Source organism: Ranitomeya imitator, chromosome 1, assembly GCF_032444005.1.
Source record: "Ranitomeya imitator isolate aRanImi1 chromosome 1, aRanImi1.pri, whole genome shotgun sequence".
Lineage (NCBI taxonomy): Eukaryota > Metazoa > Chordata > Amphibia > Anura > Dendrobatidae > Ranitomeya > Ranitomeya imitator.
In genome coordinates this window covers 272208601-272230049 of record NC_091282.1, presented here as the reverse complement: position 1 = coordinate 272230049, position 21449 = coordinate 272208601, and the positions used below count along the sequence as shown (strand labels likewise).

The window sequence follows — 21449 nt, the reverse complement described above, 5'->3', positions numbered from 1 at the left end:
AAGAAAGAGGCAATTTCTTCAGCAGAAATGAGAGGGGAGGGAGGAGATGTTGGGGGACAGAGTAGAGAATGGAAAGTGTTGAAGAGCTGTTTAGGGTTGTGAGTCAGGGAGGATATGAGAGATGAGAAGTAAGTTTGTTTTGTGGCAGTGAGTGTGGACTTGAAACTGGTGAGGGACTGCTTGTATGCAGTGAAGTGGTCAGCAGAACGTGATCTCTACCTATCCGACAGATAGCTGTCATCACATACTGCCTCCCTGTTTAGTGTATATACACAGAGAGCTGTCATCACACACTGCCTCCCCTGTTAGGTGTATATACTCAGATAGTTGTCATCTGGTATTGCCTCCCCTGTTAAGCGTATATACACAGATGGCTTTCATCACATACTGCCTCCCCTGTTAGGTATATATACACAGATAGCTGTCATCACATACTGCCTCCCCTGTTAGGTATATATACACTGATGGCTGTCATCACATACTGCCTCCCCTGTTAGGTGTATATATACTGATAATAATAATAATTTTATTTATATAGAGCCAATTCCGCAGCGCTTTACAAATTATAGAGGGGACTTGTACAGACAATAGACATTACAGCATAACAGAAATCACAGTTCAAAATAGATACCAAGAGGAATGAGGGCCCTGCTCGCAAGTTTACAAACTATGAGGAAAAGGGGAGACACGAGAGGTGGATGGTAACAATTGCTTTCGTTGTTCGGACCAGCCATAGTGTAAGGCTCGGGTGTTCATGAAAAGCTGCATGAACCAGTTAACTGCTTAAGTATGTAGCAGTACAGACACAGAGGGCTATTAACTGTATAAAGTGTATGAGAACATGATGCGAGGAACCTGATTATGTTTTTTTTTTTTAAATGGGTCACACAGGGATAGTTAGGTTAATGCGTTGAGGCGATAGGCCAATCTGAACAAATGAGTTTTTACGGCATGCTTAAAACTGTGGGGATTGGGGATTAATCGTATTAACCTAGGTAGTGCATTCCAAAGAATTGGCGCAGCACGTGTAAAGTCTTGGAGACAGGAGTGGGAGGTTCTGATTATTGAGGATGCTAACCTGAGGTCATTAGTGGAGTAGAGGGCACGGGTAGGGTGGTAGACTGAGACCAGAGAGGAGATGTAGGGTGTGCTGAGCCATGGAGTGCTTTGTGGATGAGGGTAGTAGTTTTGTACTGGATTCTTGAGTGGATGGGTAACCAGTGTAATGACTGGCAGAAGGTAGAGGCATCGGTGTAACGGTTGGTGAGGAATATGATCCCGGCTGCAGCATTCAGGACAGATTGGAGCGGGGAGAGTTTGGTAAGAGGGAGGCCGATTAGTAGAGAGTTACAATAGTCCAGACGAGAATGAAACCGTAAGAGTTTTTGCAGAGTCGAAAGTAAGAAAAGGGCAAATTCTAGAAATGTTTTTGAGATGCAGATAAGAAGAGTGAGCCAGTGATCGGATGTGGGGGGTGAATGAAAGCTCGGAATCAAGTATGACCCCAAGGCAGCGGGCATGTTGCTTTGGAGTAATGGTGGAACCGCAAATGGAGATAGCAACGCAAGGCAAAGGTAGGTTAATAGAGGGCAAAAACACGAGAAGTTCAGTTTTTGACAGGTTCAGTTTCAGATAGAGGGAGGACATGACGTTAGAGACAGTTTTGTTTTCTAAAAAGGTCGGCGTAATATCAGGAGAAGTGTATAATTGGGTGTCGTCAGCATAGAGATGGTACTGGAAACCAAATCTACTGATGTTTGTCCAATAGTATACAAAGAGAAGAGGAGGGGGCCTAGGACTGATCCTTGAGGACCCCCAACAGTAAGGGGAAGGTGAGAGTAGGAGGAACCAGCAAAAGATGCAGTGAAGGATCGGTCAGAGAGATAGGAGGAGAACCAGGAGAGAACGGTGTCCTTGAGGCCGATGGAGCGGAGCATAGTGAGGAGGATCTGATGATCCACAGTGTCGAATGCTACGGAGAGATCCAAGAGAATTAGCAGGGGGTAGTGACCATTAGATTTAGCTGTTAGTAGGTCATTAGAGACTTTAGTGAGGGCAGTTTCTTTAGAGTGTAAAGAGCAGAAACCAGATTGAAGAGAAGAGAGTTATCTGAGAGATAGCGGGTAAGATGGGAGTGGACCAGGCGTTCAAGGAGTTTAGAGATGAAGGGAAGATTAGAGACAGGTCTATAATTAGCGGCACAGTTTTGATTGAGGGAAGGTTTTTTAAGTAATGGATGTATGATGGCATGCTTAAATGAGGAAGGAAAAATACCGGAAGTGAGAGAAAGGTTGAATATTTTTGTTAGGCGAGAGGTGACAGCTGGGGAAAGGGACTGGAGGAGATGTGACAGAATGGGGTCACTGGTGCAAGTGGTTGGGCGAGAAGATGCAAGGAGCCTGATCACTTCTTCTTCTGTGACTGGTTCAAAGTCAGAGAGTGAGCTAGATGCAGTGGGGGAGGGAAGACAGTGCATGGTATGAAGAGATTGGGAGATGATTTCCTGTCGAATGTGGTCAATTTTTTCTTGGAAGTAATTGGCCAGATCGTCAGCATGGAGATCCGTGGTTGGGGCCTGCACTCTTGGGTTGACTAGGGACTGGAAAATGTCAAAGAGACGTTTAGGGTTTTTGGACAGCGAGGTGATAAGGGTGTTGAAATAGGTTTGTTTGGAGAGGTGAAGGGCAGAGTTGTATGTTTTTATCATGAACTTATAAGGGATGAAATCTTCGGGTAGATTAGATTTTCTCCACAGATGTTTGGCGCACCTGGGGCACCACTGCATGAAACGTGTTTGCAGCGTGTGCCACGGTTGTTGCCGTCTGAGTTGTTCTATGTATAGGAGGTGCAGCTTCATCCAGGGCACTTTGCAGGGTTTCATTGTAATGCTTCAGAGCCGAATCAGGACATGAGATGGAGGAGATTAGTGCCAATGAGGACTGCAAGTTCTCCATAAATTTCTGGGTGTTAATGGTCTGTATGTTTCTATAAGTGTGGAAAGTGGGGGTGACCTGAGCGGGATGGCAGTTCTTGATAGAGAATGAAAGAAGGTTGTGGTCAGAGAGCGGTAGAGGGGAGTTTGTGAAATCATCCACTGACCAAAGTCGGGAGAAGACCAAGTCAAGGGAGTTTCCGTTTTCATGCGTTGGAGAGATAGTATGCTGCGAGAGGCCGAAAGAGGAGGTTAGAGATAAAAGGTGAGAAGCAGATGGGGAGAGGGGAGAAGCAATGGGGATGTTGAAATCACCCATGATGAGGGTGGGGGTGTCACAGGAGAGAAAGTGTGGAAGCCAGGTGGCAATGTGATCCAGGAACTGATGAGAGGGGCCGGGAGGATGATACACCACCGCCATTCGCATGGAGAAGGGGATGTAGAGTCTGACAGCATGGACCTCAAAGGAAGGGAAGACAAGTGAGGGTACTTGGGGGATAACTTGGAAGGTACATTTGGGTGAAAGGAGCAGACCAACGCCTCCACCTGCTCTGCTGTCCAATCTTGGGGTATGAGAAAAGTGTAGTCCACCATATGTGTACAATAACAAATTGTATTCTGGTACCGTGTTAGCCAGAAAAATCGATGTGAATCCTTTTCTGCCCAATGATGACAGAAATATTCTGGGAGTGATACCTTTATTGGCTAACCAGAAAATAATATGTTTGCAAGCTTTCAGAGCACAGAGGCTCCTTCTTCAGACAAGATTACATATGAAAGAGCAGCAGCAGCGGTGGTGTCTGACTGATGGCTGTCATCACATACTGCCTCCACTGTTAGGTGTATATACACTGATGGCTGTCATCACATACTGCCTCGCCTCCCCTGTTAGGTGTATATACACAGATAGCTGTCGTTACATATCATATGAATTAGTAGAACCGCCCGCCGGACCACTAAGCTTTTCACAGCTACATATCGGTTTGTTTAGCTCCTGGTGCTGTCGGCAGATGGGACTGCACATACAATGTTACTGGTGGTCTTCATGAAAAAGAAAAAAACATTATCATTACAGTTATAATAATAATAATGAACTCTCTTATGTTTTAAAAAATTAACATTATGTGAGACTGAAAGTGGGCAAAGATTCCTACCTTAGCAGCTCAACGTAACCCGTCAAAAAATGTTTCCAATTCTGAAGATCCTCAAATGCTCTTCCTGCCTCAGAGAAGCTTAATATACTGTAGGTGTAAAGGATGGTACGATTCTTGTCCAGTTCTATCAGATATATACTTACTTGAGGAGGCTTGAAGTGACAAATTTCCTTGTTGCTGTGTTTTCTGGGAACCCTTTATCGGGACTTAGAAAATACAGTGTTTCTGAAAACTCCTTTTTAGAAACACTGGATTACACTGGTTTATGTAGGATTTATACAAATAAGCAACAGGACTACACAATAATATAATGTAATGGGAAATGATCTACTATATAATTGTCTAAGGGTCACTTCTGTCTTTCTGTCTGTCCTTCTGCCTGTCCTTTCTGTAATGGATATTCATTGGTCGCGGCCTCTGTCTGTCATGGAATCCAAGTCGCTGATTGGTCTCGCCAGCTGCCTGTCATGGCTGCCGCGACCAATCAGCGACGGCCACAGTCCGATTAGTCCCTCCATACTCCCCTAAAGTCAGAGCCCGGCGTCCGTTCCATACTCCCCGCAGTCACCGCTCACACAGGGTTAATGCCAGCGGTAACGGACCACGTTATACTGTGGGTAACTCACTCTGTTACCGCTGCTATTAACCCTGTGTGACCAAGTTTTTACTATTAATGCTGCCGATGCAGCGTCAATAGTAAAAACATCTAATGTTAAAAATAATAAAAAAAATCATTATATACTCACCTTCCGCTGCCTTTCCCGCTCCTCGCTACGCTCCGGTGACCGCTCCATGCAAGCGGCAAGTTCCGGTGGCAAGGATGGTAAGGGAGAAGGACCTGCCATGACGTCATGTTCATGTGACCGCGATGTCATCACAGGCCCTGCATGAGAAGGACCTTCCATGACGTCACGGTCATGTGACAGAACTACAAGGGGCCCTCGGAAGGTGAGTATATGTTTATTTTTTATTTTTTAACCTGTGACATACGTGGCTGGGCAATATACTACGTAGCTGGGCAATATACTACGTGACTGGCCAATATACTACGTGGCTGGGCAATATACTACGTGGCTCTGTGCTGTATATACGTCCCTGTGCAATATACTACGTGGCTCTGTGCTGTATACTACGTCACTGGGCAATATACTACGTAACTGGGCAATATACTACATGGCTGGGCAATATACTACGTCACTGGGCAATATACTACGTGGCTGGGCAATATACTACGTCACTGGGCAATATACTACGTGACTGGGCAATATACTACATGGCTGGGCAATATACTACGTGGCTGGGAAATATACTACGTCGCTGGGCAATATACTACGTCACTGGCCAATATACTACGTGACTGGGCAATATACTACGTGGCTGGGCAATATACTACGTGGCTGGGCAATATACTACGTGACTGGGCAATATACTATGTGGCTGGGCAATATACTGCGTGGGCTGTGCAATATGCTACGTGGACATGCATATTCTAGAATACCCGATGCGTTAAAATCGGGCCACCATCTAGTGACGAAATAAAGAGGAATATCCTCCATCTGTGTGAGCAAAACATTATTAAATCAAGGTGATGCTAATAATTATTATGTAGCTGTACTTATGTTTTAAAGGCTCTTCCCCTGCCTTTTACTATGGAGTCTTCTTTATTGTAGCCTGTCAGTGTTGCTTGGTAGACATAGATACAGAAGCCTGTATTCTAAGAGTAGACTCATAAGGAGTATAAGATGTACCGGACTATAAGAAGCACCCAGGTTTTAGAGGTGGAAAATAGGGGAAAAAATATTTGAAGCAAAAAAACGTGGTAAAATATTTAATAATATAAATAACATACTATTATATGTGGTGATATTATATATAATAGCATGTTATTCTGTTGGAAGCTACGGGTAGAAGATGGTGCTGCGGGACCAGCGTGGTGTCTGAGTACTATATGAAGATGCTGGAGGGTGAGTATAAGAATGGGGGCACAGGGCTAATATTTAAAGCACCACTCCACCACTGAAAAATAACACTGGAATGCTGCTTTAAGATCCCATGTAAGAACTATAACTCCCAGAATGTCATGCAGATCCTATGGCATGCTGGGAGTTATAGTTCACCACAGGAGTGGCAGAGTACTTTTTTGTGTGTTGTAATGACTAGCCTTTTAATTAATTCTTAGTTGTTCAGGCTGTGCAGGTCCTGCAGCCAGCCAGCCACGCTGTAGTGAGGTAAAGAGCTGGAGCATCCCATTACTGAACAGAGCCCTCCCTCTTGTTGCCTCTCCACAGATCATAAGAGGAAGCTTGCAGATTCTAGTGCCATGTCTGAAGGACCTGTGATGACATCATGAAGAGGGAGGGCTCTGTGTTGTCATGTGATGCTCCAGCCCGCCCTCTTCATGATCTCTTACAGGTACTATGCTGAGCACTCAGCATCCAGCCCTGACCGGTCTGGGGCTTTTCTGTATGCGGCATCCCTCCTGTGGCACCGTGCCCCTGCCCCCTCCTTCACTGGACACACAATCTCCCCAGCTGCTGCAGGAATCTGGCACTGGGGAAACCATGTGGGTCCACTGTTTAAGTGAAGGATATTCATGTGCTGCTCCCCACTTACTGCTCGGCACTGACTGGTGGGTGAGGAAGCGGTCAATGAATATTCCTTCACTTTAGTCATCGGGACCAGGTGGTTTCCCCAGTGCCGGATTCCTGCAGCGGGGACATTTTCCTGCCTCCTGTGTGGAGATCCCAGTGCGATCCCACTGACTGCTGCCCTCTCCCCACATAATACATACATACCATAAGACGCACCCCACACTTTCCACCCACATTTGAAGGAAAAAAAAGTGCATCTTATGGTCCGAAAAATACGGTAACTCCTGCCCGTAGAGAGATCTGGGCTTTGTATTCAGAAATCAGCAGCATTTTTACAATATAATAAGTAGTCAAAAGACATCATCAATAGGAGCCAATCACTTCAAATCAAACTGCTCCTATTTACCTGAATAACAGCTCAATATAGAGCTGCCCCCTGGTGGTGGGGTAAAAATTATTTTTTGAGTTTGTTTGTGGGGGAAGGGGAGAGAAAACAGCTCCAACCTGGTTTATTAAAAGAAGAAAGCATTTTCAATAGTTACATTAGAAACTATAGGCAGCACCTACTTAATGCGTTCTGTAACAGTACACAATGCAATTTAAACATGAATAACATCCCAGTACTGATATTACATGTCTGATTTGTTGTTCCATTGGTGGATATTATATGTCCAGTACAGCATTAAACTGATGTAGCGACTCAACAGATAGATGTAATCTTCGCACGGTCATTTTCCCTGGGATTTGTGTTCCTCACTTACAGGTGACATTATCATATATATTAAAATTGATTTCCTCCCTCAGAACACAGAAGCTAATAAATAATCACATTGAGTTCTGTACTTGCTTATTCCCAGTCCAAACTCTGCTGGACAGATAACAGAATTAATCTACACCCACACGTATGGGAAATGAGTCTGATATTCAGATATTTATATGGCATAAGCACATTCTGCTACCAATTTTGGAAATATATGAATGTTGAATATTTTGACTTTTACTGAAGCCAGTGTTATGTTAAGGAATTGTAGTATCACCGATTCCCAAAAGTATTTATTACCAGGATTGATCACTTTACAAGAGGCAACAATTGAGCTAATAGTGCAGAGCATTGGCAAGAAAATCGTTATCAGCGGCTGCTCTCCAAGTACCATCTTCAGAATATCGCTTTATAGTAACAGAAGGGTAACAGACTTTGAGGAGACTGTTGATAGAATACCGTATAGCTACATAATTACATTACTGAAATTGGTTTACTGTATGTACTGTATATATGTACAGTGGCTTTCAAAAGTATTCACCCCACCTTGGAATTTGACTTATTACAACCTGTGTTTAAATATTTTTAAAATCCAATTTGTGTGTGATGCATCAGCACTAAATAGTCTGAGTTGGTGAAGTTAGAAAAATATAGGCATAAATTAAATGTATGGGATGAAATACCAAAAAAATGGCATGTGCATATATTCACCCCTTTTGTGATGACGCCCCTAAAAATGTCTGATGCAAACAATTACCTTTCTAAGTCACATGCTTAGGCTACTTTCACATTTGCGGTCCTTGAAGCCCTGCCTACGCACCGCCAACTGCTCCATGCGTCCTGCGTACCTATCTTTAACATTGGGACGTGTGCGGAGGCGTTCGCATGCAGCGATTTGATGTGTGCGGCGACCGCACGGAAAGGCCAAAATATTGATCTGGATTTTGCTTTTGTTCTTTCACTGTGCAATTGTTAATTGATAAAGAAAAAAATGAACACTTTTAATTTTTTTAAACATTCATACTTGGCAGAATTTTTTTTACAGGAATGCCTAAAACTATTGCACAATACTATTTTTTGTATATATAAGGAAAAATTGTGGCGCTATGAAAATCAAAGGATCGATAGGTATGCTACTGGCATTTACCTTTGCAATTGTGCTTGATACTGTATGTGAGGTCTAATTTCAGTTGCAATACAGAATGGATCACTTCACATCATCCTTCGAATCTGATGAAACCACGTGGACAACACTATGAGGAGTCTTTCACTATGTAATATTGCTCCATTACTACTTCTCAGATTATGATGTGGAGAGGTATAATGTACGGTAGCCAAACCCATCTTGTTTATATTCCAGGCACACAAAACCACAATTTCTCCACAGTGTTCCAGGACCCAGTTTTGAACATGATACCACCACACAGCATGTTACTTGTGCTACTATGAGCATTCTGCTTGTCCTAAGCATGCCACTACGGCCTGAAGGATCTTCAGACTTGTCTCTCGCCAAACACATCTGGGACATCATTGCTCAGGAATTGCAAATGGAGCTATTGGCATCTATTGATTTGTGTGTCTATGTGCATTCAGAGTGGCAGAACATTCCTCAACCATTAAAAACCTCATTTATAATATGCCAAAATTTCTACGCATGGCGCTCATACTCTACACTGAATAAATAAAAATGTTGTTGTTCATATATACAGTATATATATATATATATATATATATATATATATATATATATTGTAGCATGGCTAAAGGGTGTGTAGTCGATGGGAGGTATGGGCCACATAAGTACCTTGTTGCTGTAATGTAGCCCGGAGTATTTCTTTGTTGTACATAACCATGTATATATATGTGTTTCAGGACCTGTGGTGATGTCAGACCACATGGCTAATCATGTGATGGGTTACTGGGTGTGGTTAGCTTTATATAAGACAGGCTAATGCTTAACACAGCAGATATGTGTGGAGGTGAAAACCCTCCTGAGTGTGTGAAGGCTCCAGGACTGAGCCTGATGGACTGGACATTTTGTTTTCTTTTCCTGAGCTAAAGGCTATTTGTTTGCTGTTATTTTGCCATGTGGTTTATGAAGTAATAAACCCTGTGAACTTTTAAAGGAACGTGCCTCCTGAGTGTCAGCCGTCACACCTGAGTGAGTGAAATCCCTACAATATATATATATATATATATATATATATATATATATATACACACAGTATACTGCTTTAGATAAGATATAGAAAAATTAAGGAAACCATTAAATCCTATATCAGATCTCGATTAATGAAAGATTCAAGTTGGAAGTCTTTTCTGATATAAATTAAGTAATTTGAACAAAAGTACATAAACGACCAATAGAAACAGCTATCATCTACCAATTGAGGGGTAGATCCCAACCCAAAAATCAAAGAAATAAAATTGAAATCAGAGACAAATCCAATTTGCTTGATTTTCATCGTGGCAGCTTATAATGTGACTGATGACTAATGTGATGATCCCCACGTACGTTTAGACAGTCCACACCGCATCTGAGCTTGCTCCTGATGAGTTGGTTGGTAATGGTCATCTCTCAATCCTGGATCAGGGCATCGTTGAGCTTATGGACAGTTTCTAGTGCTACTTGATGGCATCGGATGTATTAATGCATAATGTTCCAGTGGTTCTCATTTGGATTCAGCTTTGGAAGTGTGAGGGCCAGTCAGTGGCATTGATGCCTTTGTCATCCATGAACTGCCAGCAAACTCTGGTCACATGAGGCAGGGCATTAAGATATCCCTGAAGAAAAGGACTAAAAAATCAATAAAAACATAACTGAAAGAGAGAAAAACCAGCTATACTTCCAATATCATGTGAGGACACAAGTGCACAAACAGGATGCAACAGATCCCCCATGCTAAAGGTGGTGCAGCACAGGTACAAAATACTGAAAACCACTTACTAACCCACGAAACATCCGTGGGGTGGCTGCCTAGTATTCTAATTGCACTCAGCCTTGCATAGGGCATCATTCTGACCACTGCATGAGATGCACCTCTATCCGTATAGCAGCCTGTTACCAACACCAGACTATTACATTAGGCGGGCTGCCAATACCACTCACAGGCCACACACCACACATTATCCGATCACCACTGCAGGTACCCAGACTGTACCCTGCATAAAAAAACGTGCAAAAAAGATGCATATAATACATCAGGTAGTGGTCAGTATTTTGAGCAAAATATACCCGCACACAACCCATGTGAAGTGTCCTCATTGTCTTGCAAGTACTTACACTAAATTCAAAAACAAACTCATAAACAATTCACTGAAAAAAGGGCAGCAGTCAGGAGGTTTGTAAGGTTGTGTGACCCTGCAAGGATATTCTTCCCAAGCCCATCAATGAGCCACCGCCAAAATGGTCATACTGGATTACCACCGGGCAGGGTAAAGATAATCATGGTGTTTCCAGAATAACAGTTTGGTCAGGAAAATGCATGAATGTCTTTCTATGTCCGTGTCTGGCCCTTATTGTGTAGCAGCTGATGTACGGATATCTGCTCCATTTTCTTGAGACTGTGCTTGAATGACACAACAAACTGTTAGGGCTGGCGGAACGCACCGAATAAATACAGTTGTGGCCAAAAGTATTGACACCCCTGCAATTCTGTCAGATAATACTCCGTTTTTTCCTGAAAATCATTGCAATCACAAATTCTTTGGTATTATTATCTTCTTTTAATTTGTCTTACATGAAAAAACACAAAAGAGAATGAAGCAAAATGCAAAACATTGATCATTTCACACAAAACTCCAAAAATGGGTCAGACAAAAGTATTGGCACCATCAGTCTAATACTTGGTTGCACAACCTTTAGCCAAAATAACTGCGACCAACCGCTTCTGGTAACCATCAATGAGTTTCTTACAATGCTCTGCTGGAATTTTAGACCATTCTTCTTTGGCAAACTGCTCCAGGTCCCTGATATTTGAAGGGTGCCTTCTCCAAACTGCCATTTTTAGATCTCTCCACAGTTGTTCTATGGGATTGAGGTCTGGACTCACTGCTGGTCACCTTAGAAGTCTCCAGTGCTTTCTCTCAAACCATTTTCTAGTGATTTTTGAAATGTGTTTTTGGTCATTGTCCTGCTGGAAGACCCATCACCTCTGAGGGAGACCCAGCTTTCTCACACTGGGCCCTACATTATAAGGCAAAATTTGTTGGTAATCTTCAGATTTCATAATGTTATGCACACGGTCAAGCAGTCCAGTGCCAGAGGCAGCAAAGCAACCCCAAAACATCAGGGACCCTCCGCCATGTTTGACTGTAGGGACCGTGTTCTTTTCTTTGAATGCCTCTTTTTTTTCTCCTGTAAACTCTATGTTGATGCCTGTGCCCAAAAAGCTCTACTTTTTTCTCATCTGAACTGAGAACATTCTTCCCAAATGTTTTAGGCTTTTTAAGGTAATTTTTGGCAAACTCTAGCCTGGGTTTTTTATGTCTCGGGGTAAGAAGTGGGGTCTTCCTGAGTCTCCTACCATACAGTCCCTTTTCATTAGCCACAGTGCCATGGGCTTTAAACTTCTTGATGACACTGCACACGGTAGGCACAGGAACATTCAGGTCTTTGGAGATGGACTTGTAGCCTTGAGATTGCTCATGCTTCCTCACAATTTGTTTTCTCAAGTCCTCAGACAGTTCTTTGGTCTTCTTTCTTTTCTCCATGCTCAATGTCGTACACACAAGGACACAGGACAGAGGTTGAGTCAACTTTAATCCATGTCAACTGGCTGCAAGTATGATTTAGTTATTGCCAACACCTGTTAGGTGCCACAGGTAAGTTACAGGTGCTGTTAATTACACAAATTAGAGAAGCATCACTTGATTTTTTGAACAGTGCCAATACTTTTGTCCACCCCCTTTTTTATGTTTGGTGTGGAATTACCGTATATACTCGAGTATAAGCTGACCCGAGTATAAGCCGACCCCTCTAATTTTGCCACAAAAAACTGGGAAAACTTATTGACTCGAGTATAAGCTTAGGGTAGGAAATGCAGCAGCTACCGGTGAATTTCAAAAATAAAAATAGATGCTCCATACCGTTCATTATTGCCCCATAGATGCTCCATATAAAGCTGTGCCACATATAATGCTGCATACTGTTCATTATTGCCCCATAGATGCGCCATATAAAGCTGTGCCCCACATATAATGCTCTGCACCGTTCATTATGGCCCCATAGAAAGCTGTGCCACATATAATGCTCTGCACCGTTCATTATGGCCCCATATAAAGCTGTGCCACATATAATGCTCTGCACCGTTCATTATGGCCCCATATAAAGCTGTGCCACATATAATGCTCTGCATCGTTCATTATGGCCCCATAGATGCTCCATATAAAGCTGTGCCACATATAATGCTCTGCACCGTTCATTATGGCCCCATAGATGTTCCATATAAAGCTGTGCCATATATAATGCTCTGCACCGTTCATTATGGCCCCATGGATGCTCCTTATAAAGCTGTGCCATATATAATGCTCTGCACCGTTCATTATGGCCCCATAGATGCTCCACATAAAGCTGTGCCACATATAATGCTCTGCACCATTCATTATGGCCCCATAGATGTTCCATATAAAGCTGTGCCCCATATAGAATGCTCTGCACCGTTCATTATGGCCCCATAGATGCTCCATATAAAGCTGTGCCATATATAATGCTCTGCACCGTTCATTATGGCCCCATGGATGCTCCTTATAAAGCTGTGCCATATAGAATGCTGCTGCTGCTGCAATAAAAAAAAATCACATACTCGCCTCTCTTGCTCAGGACGCCGGCACTTTCAATATTTACCTGCTCCTCATGCTTCTCCGTCTCCAGCACTGACGCTCAGCAGAGGGCGCGCACTGACTACGTCACTGTGCCCTCTAACCTGAGTGTCACTGCCAGAGGACGCTGGAGACGGAGCCGCACCAAAACGAGGAGCAGGTAAATATTGCGCAGCGCTCCCCTCCCCGTATACTTACCTGCTCCTGGCGCGGTCCCTGCGCGTCCCTGCTTCTTCCACTGCTGCATCTTCTTCCTGTATTGAGCGGTGACAGTTATGATAATTACAGTAATGAATATGCGGCTCCACCTCTATGGGAGGTGGAGCCGCATATTCATTACTGTAATGAGCTGTGCCATGTGACCGCTCAGCACAGGAAGAATCTGCAGCGCTGGAAGAAGCAGGGACGTGCAGGGACCGCACCAGCAGTAGGTAAGTATAACTAGACAGCCCCCCTCCCCTGCCGAGCCCCGGGTATGACTCGAGTATAAGCCGAGAGGGGGACTTTCAGCCCCCAAAAATGGGCTGAAAATCTCGGCTTATACTCGAGTATATACGGTATATCCAATTTGGCTTTAGGACAATTCTGTTTGTGTTTTTTCATTTAAGATAAATTAAATGAAGATAATAATACCAAAGAATTTGTGTTTGCAATCATTTTCAGGAAGAAACTGAGTACTATCTAACAAAATTGCAGGGGTGTCAATACTTTTGGCCACAACTGTATAAAGATAGTAATAAGGTGCGTTTGCAGCCCGGGGTCCACCGTGCAGAGATGGAACCTGCTGCTAGGTAATGGCAGCACTATATGGCGTTACTACGCCAGAATAAACATGGGTTCTGTCACCCGGTGTGAACAGATGCGAACTCTGTTGCTTCACAGAGTCGCAAGGAAACAAAGGAAATGCTGTGCCTGTTAGCAGTCACAGGGTGCAGCAGATGGATGCTAGTGGGATGCCTGAAATTCACCCCCACTATGCTGGTGATTGATCTTGCTCTGACCCTTGGTGGCTTTTGAGCCCGCGCCTGAGGATGCCCTGAGTCAGATCCTGAGATCATGTGGGAGTTCCCACCGTACACTGACCGGTTGTCAGGACTAATTAAAGATGTACTGCACAGAGTGCGTACAGCGCAGCTCTGGCGGATGCCACTAACCACCCTATCTAGGGCTAGGAAAGCACACTAATTGCCCATGGCGCGGCACTGGTGGTCGCTGCTAGTTTGACTCAGTAAGGATCGTGCTCTTGTGTTAAGGATATCACTGTCAGGTGCTAGGTAGCTCCACCATTCGCAAGCAGTCAACAACACTAGGAATGGGTATAATTTAGGAGCATTCACCAGTACAGGCATACATCCACACACTCACGATAACAGGTTTATACTAGCGCATGGCTGAGCGGCCATGCAAACCTTTTATAGCTGTACCACTCTGGGACCTTCCTAATGGTCGAATTGGAGCCGCCACAGGACCTGAGCATGTGACCCCCAACCTCCAATGAGAGGTTGTCCCTTGGGCATGCTCAGTAGAGGAAAAACAGGACTTAGTCCCAGGAGCGTCTGCTTGCCGCAGATCAGTGCTGGTTACAATGGCTGAGCCTGGAAGGGCAGCAGTAACCAAACGCACAGTATCTGCCTGAGCCATACGCTGGGACCGACGTCTCTGCTGAGCAGGCTCCACTGTGGCTGGAGAAGAATGGGATACCGCAGCGGAGGTGGTTCAAGATTTCCCCTGTGCAGCGGTGAGAACTTGACACCTAACACAAACCTTTTTTCATCAGCATAATAATAATAATCTTTATTTTTATATAGCGCTAACATATTCCACAGCGCTTTACAGTTTGCACACATTATCATCACTGTCCCCGATTGGGCTCACAATCTAGAATTCCTATCAGTATGTCTTTGGAATGTGGGAGGAAACCGGAGTGCCCGGAGGAAACTCACGCAAACACGGAGAGAACATACAAACTCTTTGCAGATGTTGTCCTGGGTGGGATTGGAACCGAGGACCCCAGCGCTGCAAGGCTGCTGTGCTAACCACTGCGCCACCGTGCTACCCCGCATGCATAGACATGACTGTAAAATAGGCAGCATTAAAATAAATTATACAAAAAACAAACTGTGTCTAATGCTTAACTGGTGATGCTTCTTTTCCATGTCTTAAGTGTGTGTATATATATATATGTATATATATATATATATATATATATATATATATATATATATATATATATATATATATATATATATATATATATATATATATACTAGATGGTGGCCCTATTTTAATGCATCGGGTATTCTAGAATATGCATGTCCACGTAGTATATTGCACAGCCCACGTAGTATATTTCCCAGCCACGTAGTATATTGCCCAGTCACGTAGTATATTGCCCAGGCACGTAGTATATTGCCCAGTTACATAGTATATTGCCCAGTGATGTAGTATACAGCACAGAGCCACGTAGTATATTGCACAGCGACATAGCATACAGCACAGAGCCACGTAGTATATTGCCCAGCCACGTAGTATATTGGCCAGTCACGTAGTGTATTGCCCAGCTACGTAGTATATTGCCCAGCCACGTATGTCACAGGTTAAAAAATAAAAAATAAACATATACTCACCTTTCAAGGGCCCCTTGTAGTTCGGTCACATGACCGTGACGTCATGGCAGGTCCTTCTCGCTCAGGTGCGCAGGACCTGTGATGACGTCGCGGTCACATGACCGTGACGTCATGGCAGGTCCTTCTTGCGCAGGCCCGCAGGGCCTGTGATGATGTCGCGGTCACATGACCGTGACGTCATGGCAGGTCCTTCTCCCATAACATCCTTGGCACCGGAACCTGCCGCTTGCATGGAGCGGTCACCGGAGTGTCGCGAAAGGTGAGTATATAATGATGTTTTATTTTTTTTAAATTATTTTCAACATTAGATGTTTTTACTATTGACGCTGTATAGGCAGCATCAATATTAAAAACTTGGTCACACAGGGTTAATAGTGGCAGTAACGGAGTGAGTCACCCGTGGCATAACACAGTCCGTTACCGCTGGCATTAACCTTGTGTGAGTGGTGACTGTGGGGAGTATGGAGCGACTGCAGGGGAGTAGGGAGGGACTAATCAAACTGTGGCCGTCGCTGATTGGTCACGGCCATGACAGGCAGCTGGCGAGACCAATCAGTGACTTGGATTCCATGACAGACAGAGGCCGCGACCAATGAATATCCGTGACAGACAGAAGGACAGACAGAAAGACAGAAGTGACCCTTAGACAATTATATAGTAGATATATAATGTTTTTTTTTTAATGTTAACAAAAATTTAAAAACATTTCGACATTTCAAGTTATTAAGCATGGAGTATGAGCCCCTCAGACAGAAATAAACGCTCTTACTATAATATTCGTCTAAGGTGAGGAATGTTCTTCCACTATGAATGCTTATGGGCAGGCAAGTCATGAATATCTGCTGCTGGAATGAAGAATAGACAGTTCTTTATCATACATTATGCCGCCTCACACTATAATCCCAGGAGTAGGACTGATATTCCCTCATGAAGGCCTCTTCTTGGCCTTGCCCTGGTGGTCTCCAGACCAATCTTCGACTATCTTTATATCCACAATAAAAGCATGACTTAAGAGGATATTGCTCCATTCCATCCCCCAATGCCGTCTTTTTCTGTACCATGATAACCTTTGAGAACAGTGGCCAAACACTAGAGCATGCCCTTATCATCTCCTGCCTTGGCTACTGCAACCTCCTACTCTCTGGCCTCCCCTCTAGCACTCTGGCACCGCTCCAATCCATCCTACACTCTGCTGCCCGACTAATCTACCTGTCTCCCCGCTATTCCACTGCCTCTCCCCTATGCCAAGCCCTTCACTGGCTTCCTATCGCCCAGAGACTCCAGTTCAAAACCCTTACAATGACATAGAAAGCCATCCACAACCTGTCTCCTCCATACATCTGTGACATGGTCTCCCGGTACTTACCCACACGCAACCTCCGATCCTCTCAAGATCTCCTTCTCTACTCCCCTCTCATATCTTCTGCCCACAACCGCATCCAAGACTTCTCCTGTGCTTCCCCCATACTGTGGAACTTTCTACCCCAACACATCAGACTCTCTCCTACCATTGAAACCTTCAAAAAGAACCTGAAGACTCACCTTTTCTGACAAGCCTACAGGCTGCAGTGATCCTCAACCTAGTGAACCGCCACACAACCAGCTCTACCCTCTCCTAGTGTATTCTCACCCATCCCCTGCAGACTGTGAGCCCTCGTGGGCAGGGTCCTCCCTCCTTATGTTCATGTGTGCCTTGTTTTTTTGCTCATGTTTAATGTATTTGTCTATATTTGCCCCCTTTTTCACATGTAAAGCGCCATGGAATAAATGGCGCTATAAAAATGTATAATAATAATAATAATATGGTCAATGGAACATCTGTAGCTAAATGTCTATCTTGTAGCTCAATGTCATGCAAACGCCTTGTGATGGTTTATGTAGACACTGTTTTACAGTTTAGGCTTGATATGAGACATCTAATTTCACTTGGAGTAAAGAATGGATCAATCATGGAAACAGTGGTGCTGCCATTTCTCAAAGTATTCCAGAAGCCGATTTTTAACACGACAATGCAGCATTTTTCTCGCGCTACTAATTAACATGCTACAAGGTCTGCAGCTTTCCAGACTTGTCTCCCAATTCAGCATTCAGTGCAGCAACATTCCTCAGACAACCATTAATAACCTCACTGATAGTATACCAAGTCCTGTGTGTGTGTGTGTGTGTGCGCGTGCGTGCGTGCGTGCGTGTGTGTATTTCTCGTGCAAGGAACTCATTCTTGATACTGAATACATTGAGATGTGTTGAAAGTTTTTATTCCATGTTTTCATCATTTGCATATCATTAATATTTATTGATATTGGTACTGCCATTTCCATAATTCCACAACTTTTAATTCTTGATGTCAAAATGTCACTGTTGAGAAGCATATGTGTGTATCTTAGCAATGAGAAAGCTCATTGATTATAAAGGGAGGAACTTCAATAATATTTATGGACAGCTTGGGGCACATTTTTGCACGTTTTGATTAAAAAACATTTTTGCAGTAAAGTCTCATTAAAGTATTTGGCTTGCAAAGCCTCTAAGTAGTACAGTCCATAGCAGACTGCAGTAGGATATCAAACCCTGTATCACTTTTCTCCAGAGTTATTTTCTTAGGCTACTTTCACACTAGCGTCGGAATCTCCCCGTCGCAATGCGTCGGGCAGAGATTCCGACGCTAGCGTTTAATGCACTGCACAACGGAGGCAGCGGATGCATTTCTCCGGTGCATCCGCTGCCCCATTGTGAGGTGCGGGGAGGTGGGGGCGGAGTTCCGGCCGCGCATGCGCGGTCGGAAAAAGCGGTCCGTCAGGAGCAAAAAACGTTACATGTAGCGTTTTTTGCTCCCGACGGTCCGCCAAAGCACGACGCATCCGTCGCACGATGGATGCGACGTGTGGCAATCTGTCGCAATGCGTCGTCAATACAAGTCTATAGGGAAAAAACGCATCCTGCAAGCACTTTTGCAGGATGCGTTATTTTCTGCAAAACGACGCATTGTGATGGATTGCAGTTAACGCTAGTGTGAAAGTAGCCTTAGCTGATTAACAACCATTACTCATTGCAGGCTTGGATTTCATTTTCTACCATTAATGGAACCTTTCAGCAGGATTGTGCTCAGTGACCTACATTGTCAAGTTGCGGCAGCATGATCACATTTATAATATGTATTTAATTATTTTTTTTTATGGTATACATTAATTCCTAAAAAAATAAAAATCAGTCTGAAAATGGCGCCGGCTGTGCCTACGCAGTAGCAGCTGTCAGCAATCCGATAGCTGCTTCTGCGCAGATGCTGCCAGTCCCATCTTGGAGGGGGCAATTTTTTTTCTGTAGCAAGATAGCGCCGTTGGTATCTGCACAGTAGCAGCTATTGGATCGCCATTAGCTGCCACTGCGCAGGAGCGGTCGGCGCCATTTTCAGACTGATTTTTTTGAGGAATTAACGAATATCATTAACTCAAGACGCTGCCGACCTGACACTCTCTGTAGGTTACTGTGCACAATCCTGCTGACAGGCTCCCTTTGAGACAGTCCAAAATGTACAAAATCATCACATTTATTAAGAGTTGGTGCATTTTATTCCAATAATCTGACGTATGAAACACCAGTTTAATAAATGTGCTCCTTTGGTTTGTATAAACAATCAAATCCCTACCATAAATCTTCCAAATAACATAAATTACTGTTTCACAATTCAATGCCTAATGTTTAAAACATGAGAGAAAACGAGCGTAAATGTAAAAATTATAGTGTTACAGAACATTTAAGCTGTATGTTAGTTTTTAGACATTTCCTTTTAATGTTGTTATATCTTTTAATCTAAAGAAATTAGACTTCACTTCCAAACACTGTGATAGCGGTACCTTATACTCCATAGCAATTCAGTATTACTTTGTAAGAAATATACGAATAAGAATGTAATTTCCTGCTGCATTTGAAGAAGCACTCCTCCCATCAAACTTTTTATCCTCTTAATATATGGCAATCATCATATTATATGGCACTGCGTAGTTACAATTGCTCATTTTGTACTTCTACCTTGTTAATTCATCTCTTTTCCATTAGGTTCATGACATCGTGTGATTAAAAATAGACCAGCTGAATCCTTCTAAGTTCTATGTAGAAACAGGACGTCTCTTTTCCCGGTATAAGTCATCATTAGAACTACAATTCTACTCACTAGCAGGGGTAGGAGCAGGGCAGCTGGGTCAGAAGTTGATGAGATGGTGGAGCTGAGCTTCCAGGGACTTTACAGTGATGCATGGAAAAGAGACTTCCTGAGGATTCAGCTAGTAAGTTTTTAATCACTTGATGTCATAGACCTAATAGAAAACAGAAGAATTAGCTGGGCAGAAGGGTAAAATGAGCAATTGTAAGTACACAGTGCTGTGTGATATGATGATTTCAATATGTTAAGATGATAAAAACTTTGAGAGAAATGCTTCTTTAGTAAGAGTTCCTCAATATTACCAACGATTTGCATTTGGACCTTTGATGTCGCCCTAACTTTGATGTAGCATTTGGACCTTTGATGTCGCCCTAACTTTATAAAACACATGACCATTAAGTAGAATCAGGTTGTAACGAAATCGAGAAATGATAAACCCAATGTAGAAGACATCATGCTGGCGTTCTCAGGCTCCGCGCCGTTCTGTACTGCAGTGTTTCATGCATGCATTACCAGGTGATAACTTTTCCGTTGACTTTTTTGTTTAAACTGTTGTGTATTAAACAAGTTGTGTTCTATTTTATGTTGGATTTGTATTTTATGTTTGATATTGTGTTTTTGTCTGGACCTATTGCTTTTGCCTTTCACCCAGAACACTTTGGACAGCATGCAGGTATTTGAAACGTGTATTTGTACCTACGCCTCCTCATCTGCCCTTGTGCATGTCTCCTGTTGTTGAATCATTCTTATAACGCATGCAGCCAGAATGGGCTCTAGGAGAGGACATCATGTGCCTAATTGACTCCCTGCGCCATGTGCATTGTTTCAATAAGTGCCTTTATGCCAATATTGGTTATTCTGGCATTGATGGCTCTCCACTAACTGCACTATCTTCTTTTCTATAAACTTACAGAACCAGTAGTACTATAACTGGTGCTTAACCCCAGTCTCCCAGCTTGACCCATTATAACAGGTTTGTGTCATCGCTCTTCACAACACTGAGCATGCGTTTTGCATGGTCTTTAATCATAAAAAAGCTGAAGGACACAACTTCTTGGTTACATGTGCATGCTGCCATGGATGGATGCTGAACAGATGCTGAGACCCTGCTTAGTAATGGTTTGTAGGTGGAGATTATTTGCCTTTACCACGCTGTCAACGCTCCACTTTAACATTTGCAAAAGGGCAACGCTTACTATTTAGGTCTCAGTCCCTGAGCATTATTTTGTTGGCTGTTTATTACAATACATTGGAGATGGAGCACGGCTCGTTGTAACCTTTAACCACTGGTTATCGCTCCTGCCCTTAACAGGACTGCAACACGTGCAGAGCAGAAACACGTATCATCCCAAATGAACCCTTCTGTGCAGATCTGAATGACTACTTTTGTTTGGCTAAATGTAGCCAATCTT

At 43.4% G+C, this 21449-nt stretch overlaps 1 protein-coding gene across 3 annotated transcripts in view; it reads left to right on the top strand.

Moving 5' to 3' along the window:
* RIMBP2 (RIMS binding protein 2) overlaps window positions 1–21449 on the top strand; it is a 524709-nt gene that overhangs the window by 297151 nt on the left and 206109 nt on the right. For all 3 annotated transcript variants that reach the window (XM_069756050.1, XM_069756049.1, XM_069756051.1), the window contains exon 7: window positions 20690–20710. In XM_069756050.1, the coding sequence (XP_069612151.1) occupies window positions 20690–20710 (21 nt within the window). The remainder of the gene's footprint in view (window positions 1–20689; window positions 20711–21449) is intronic.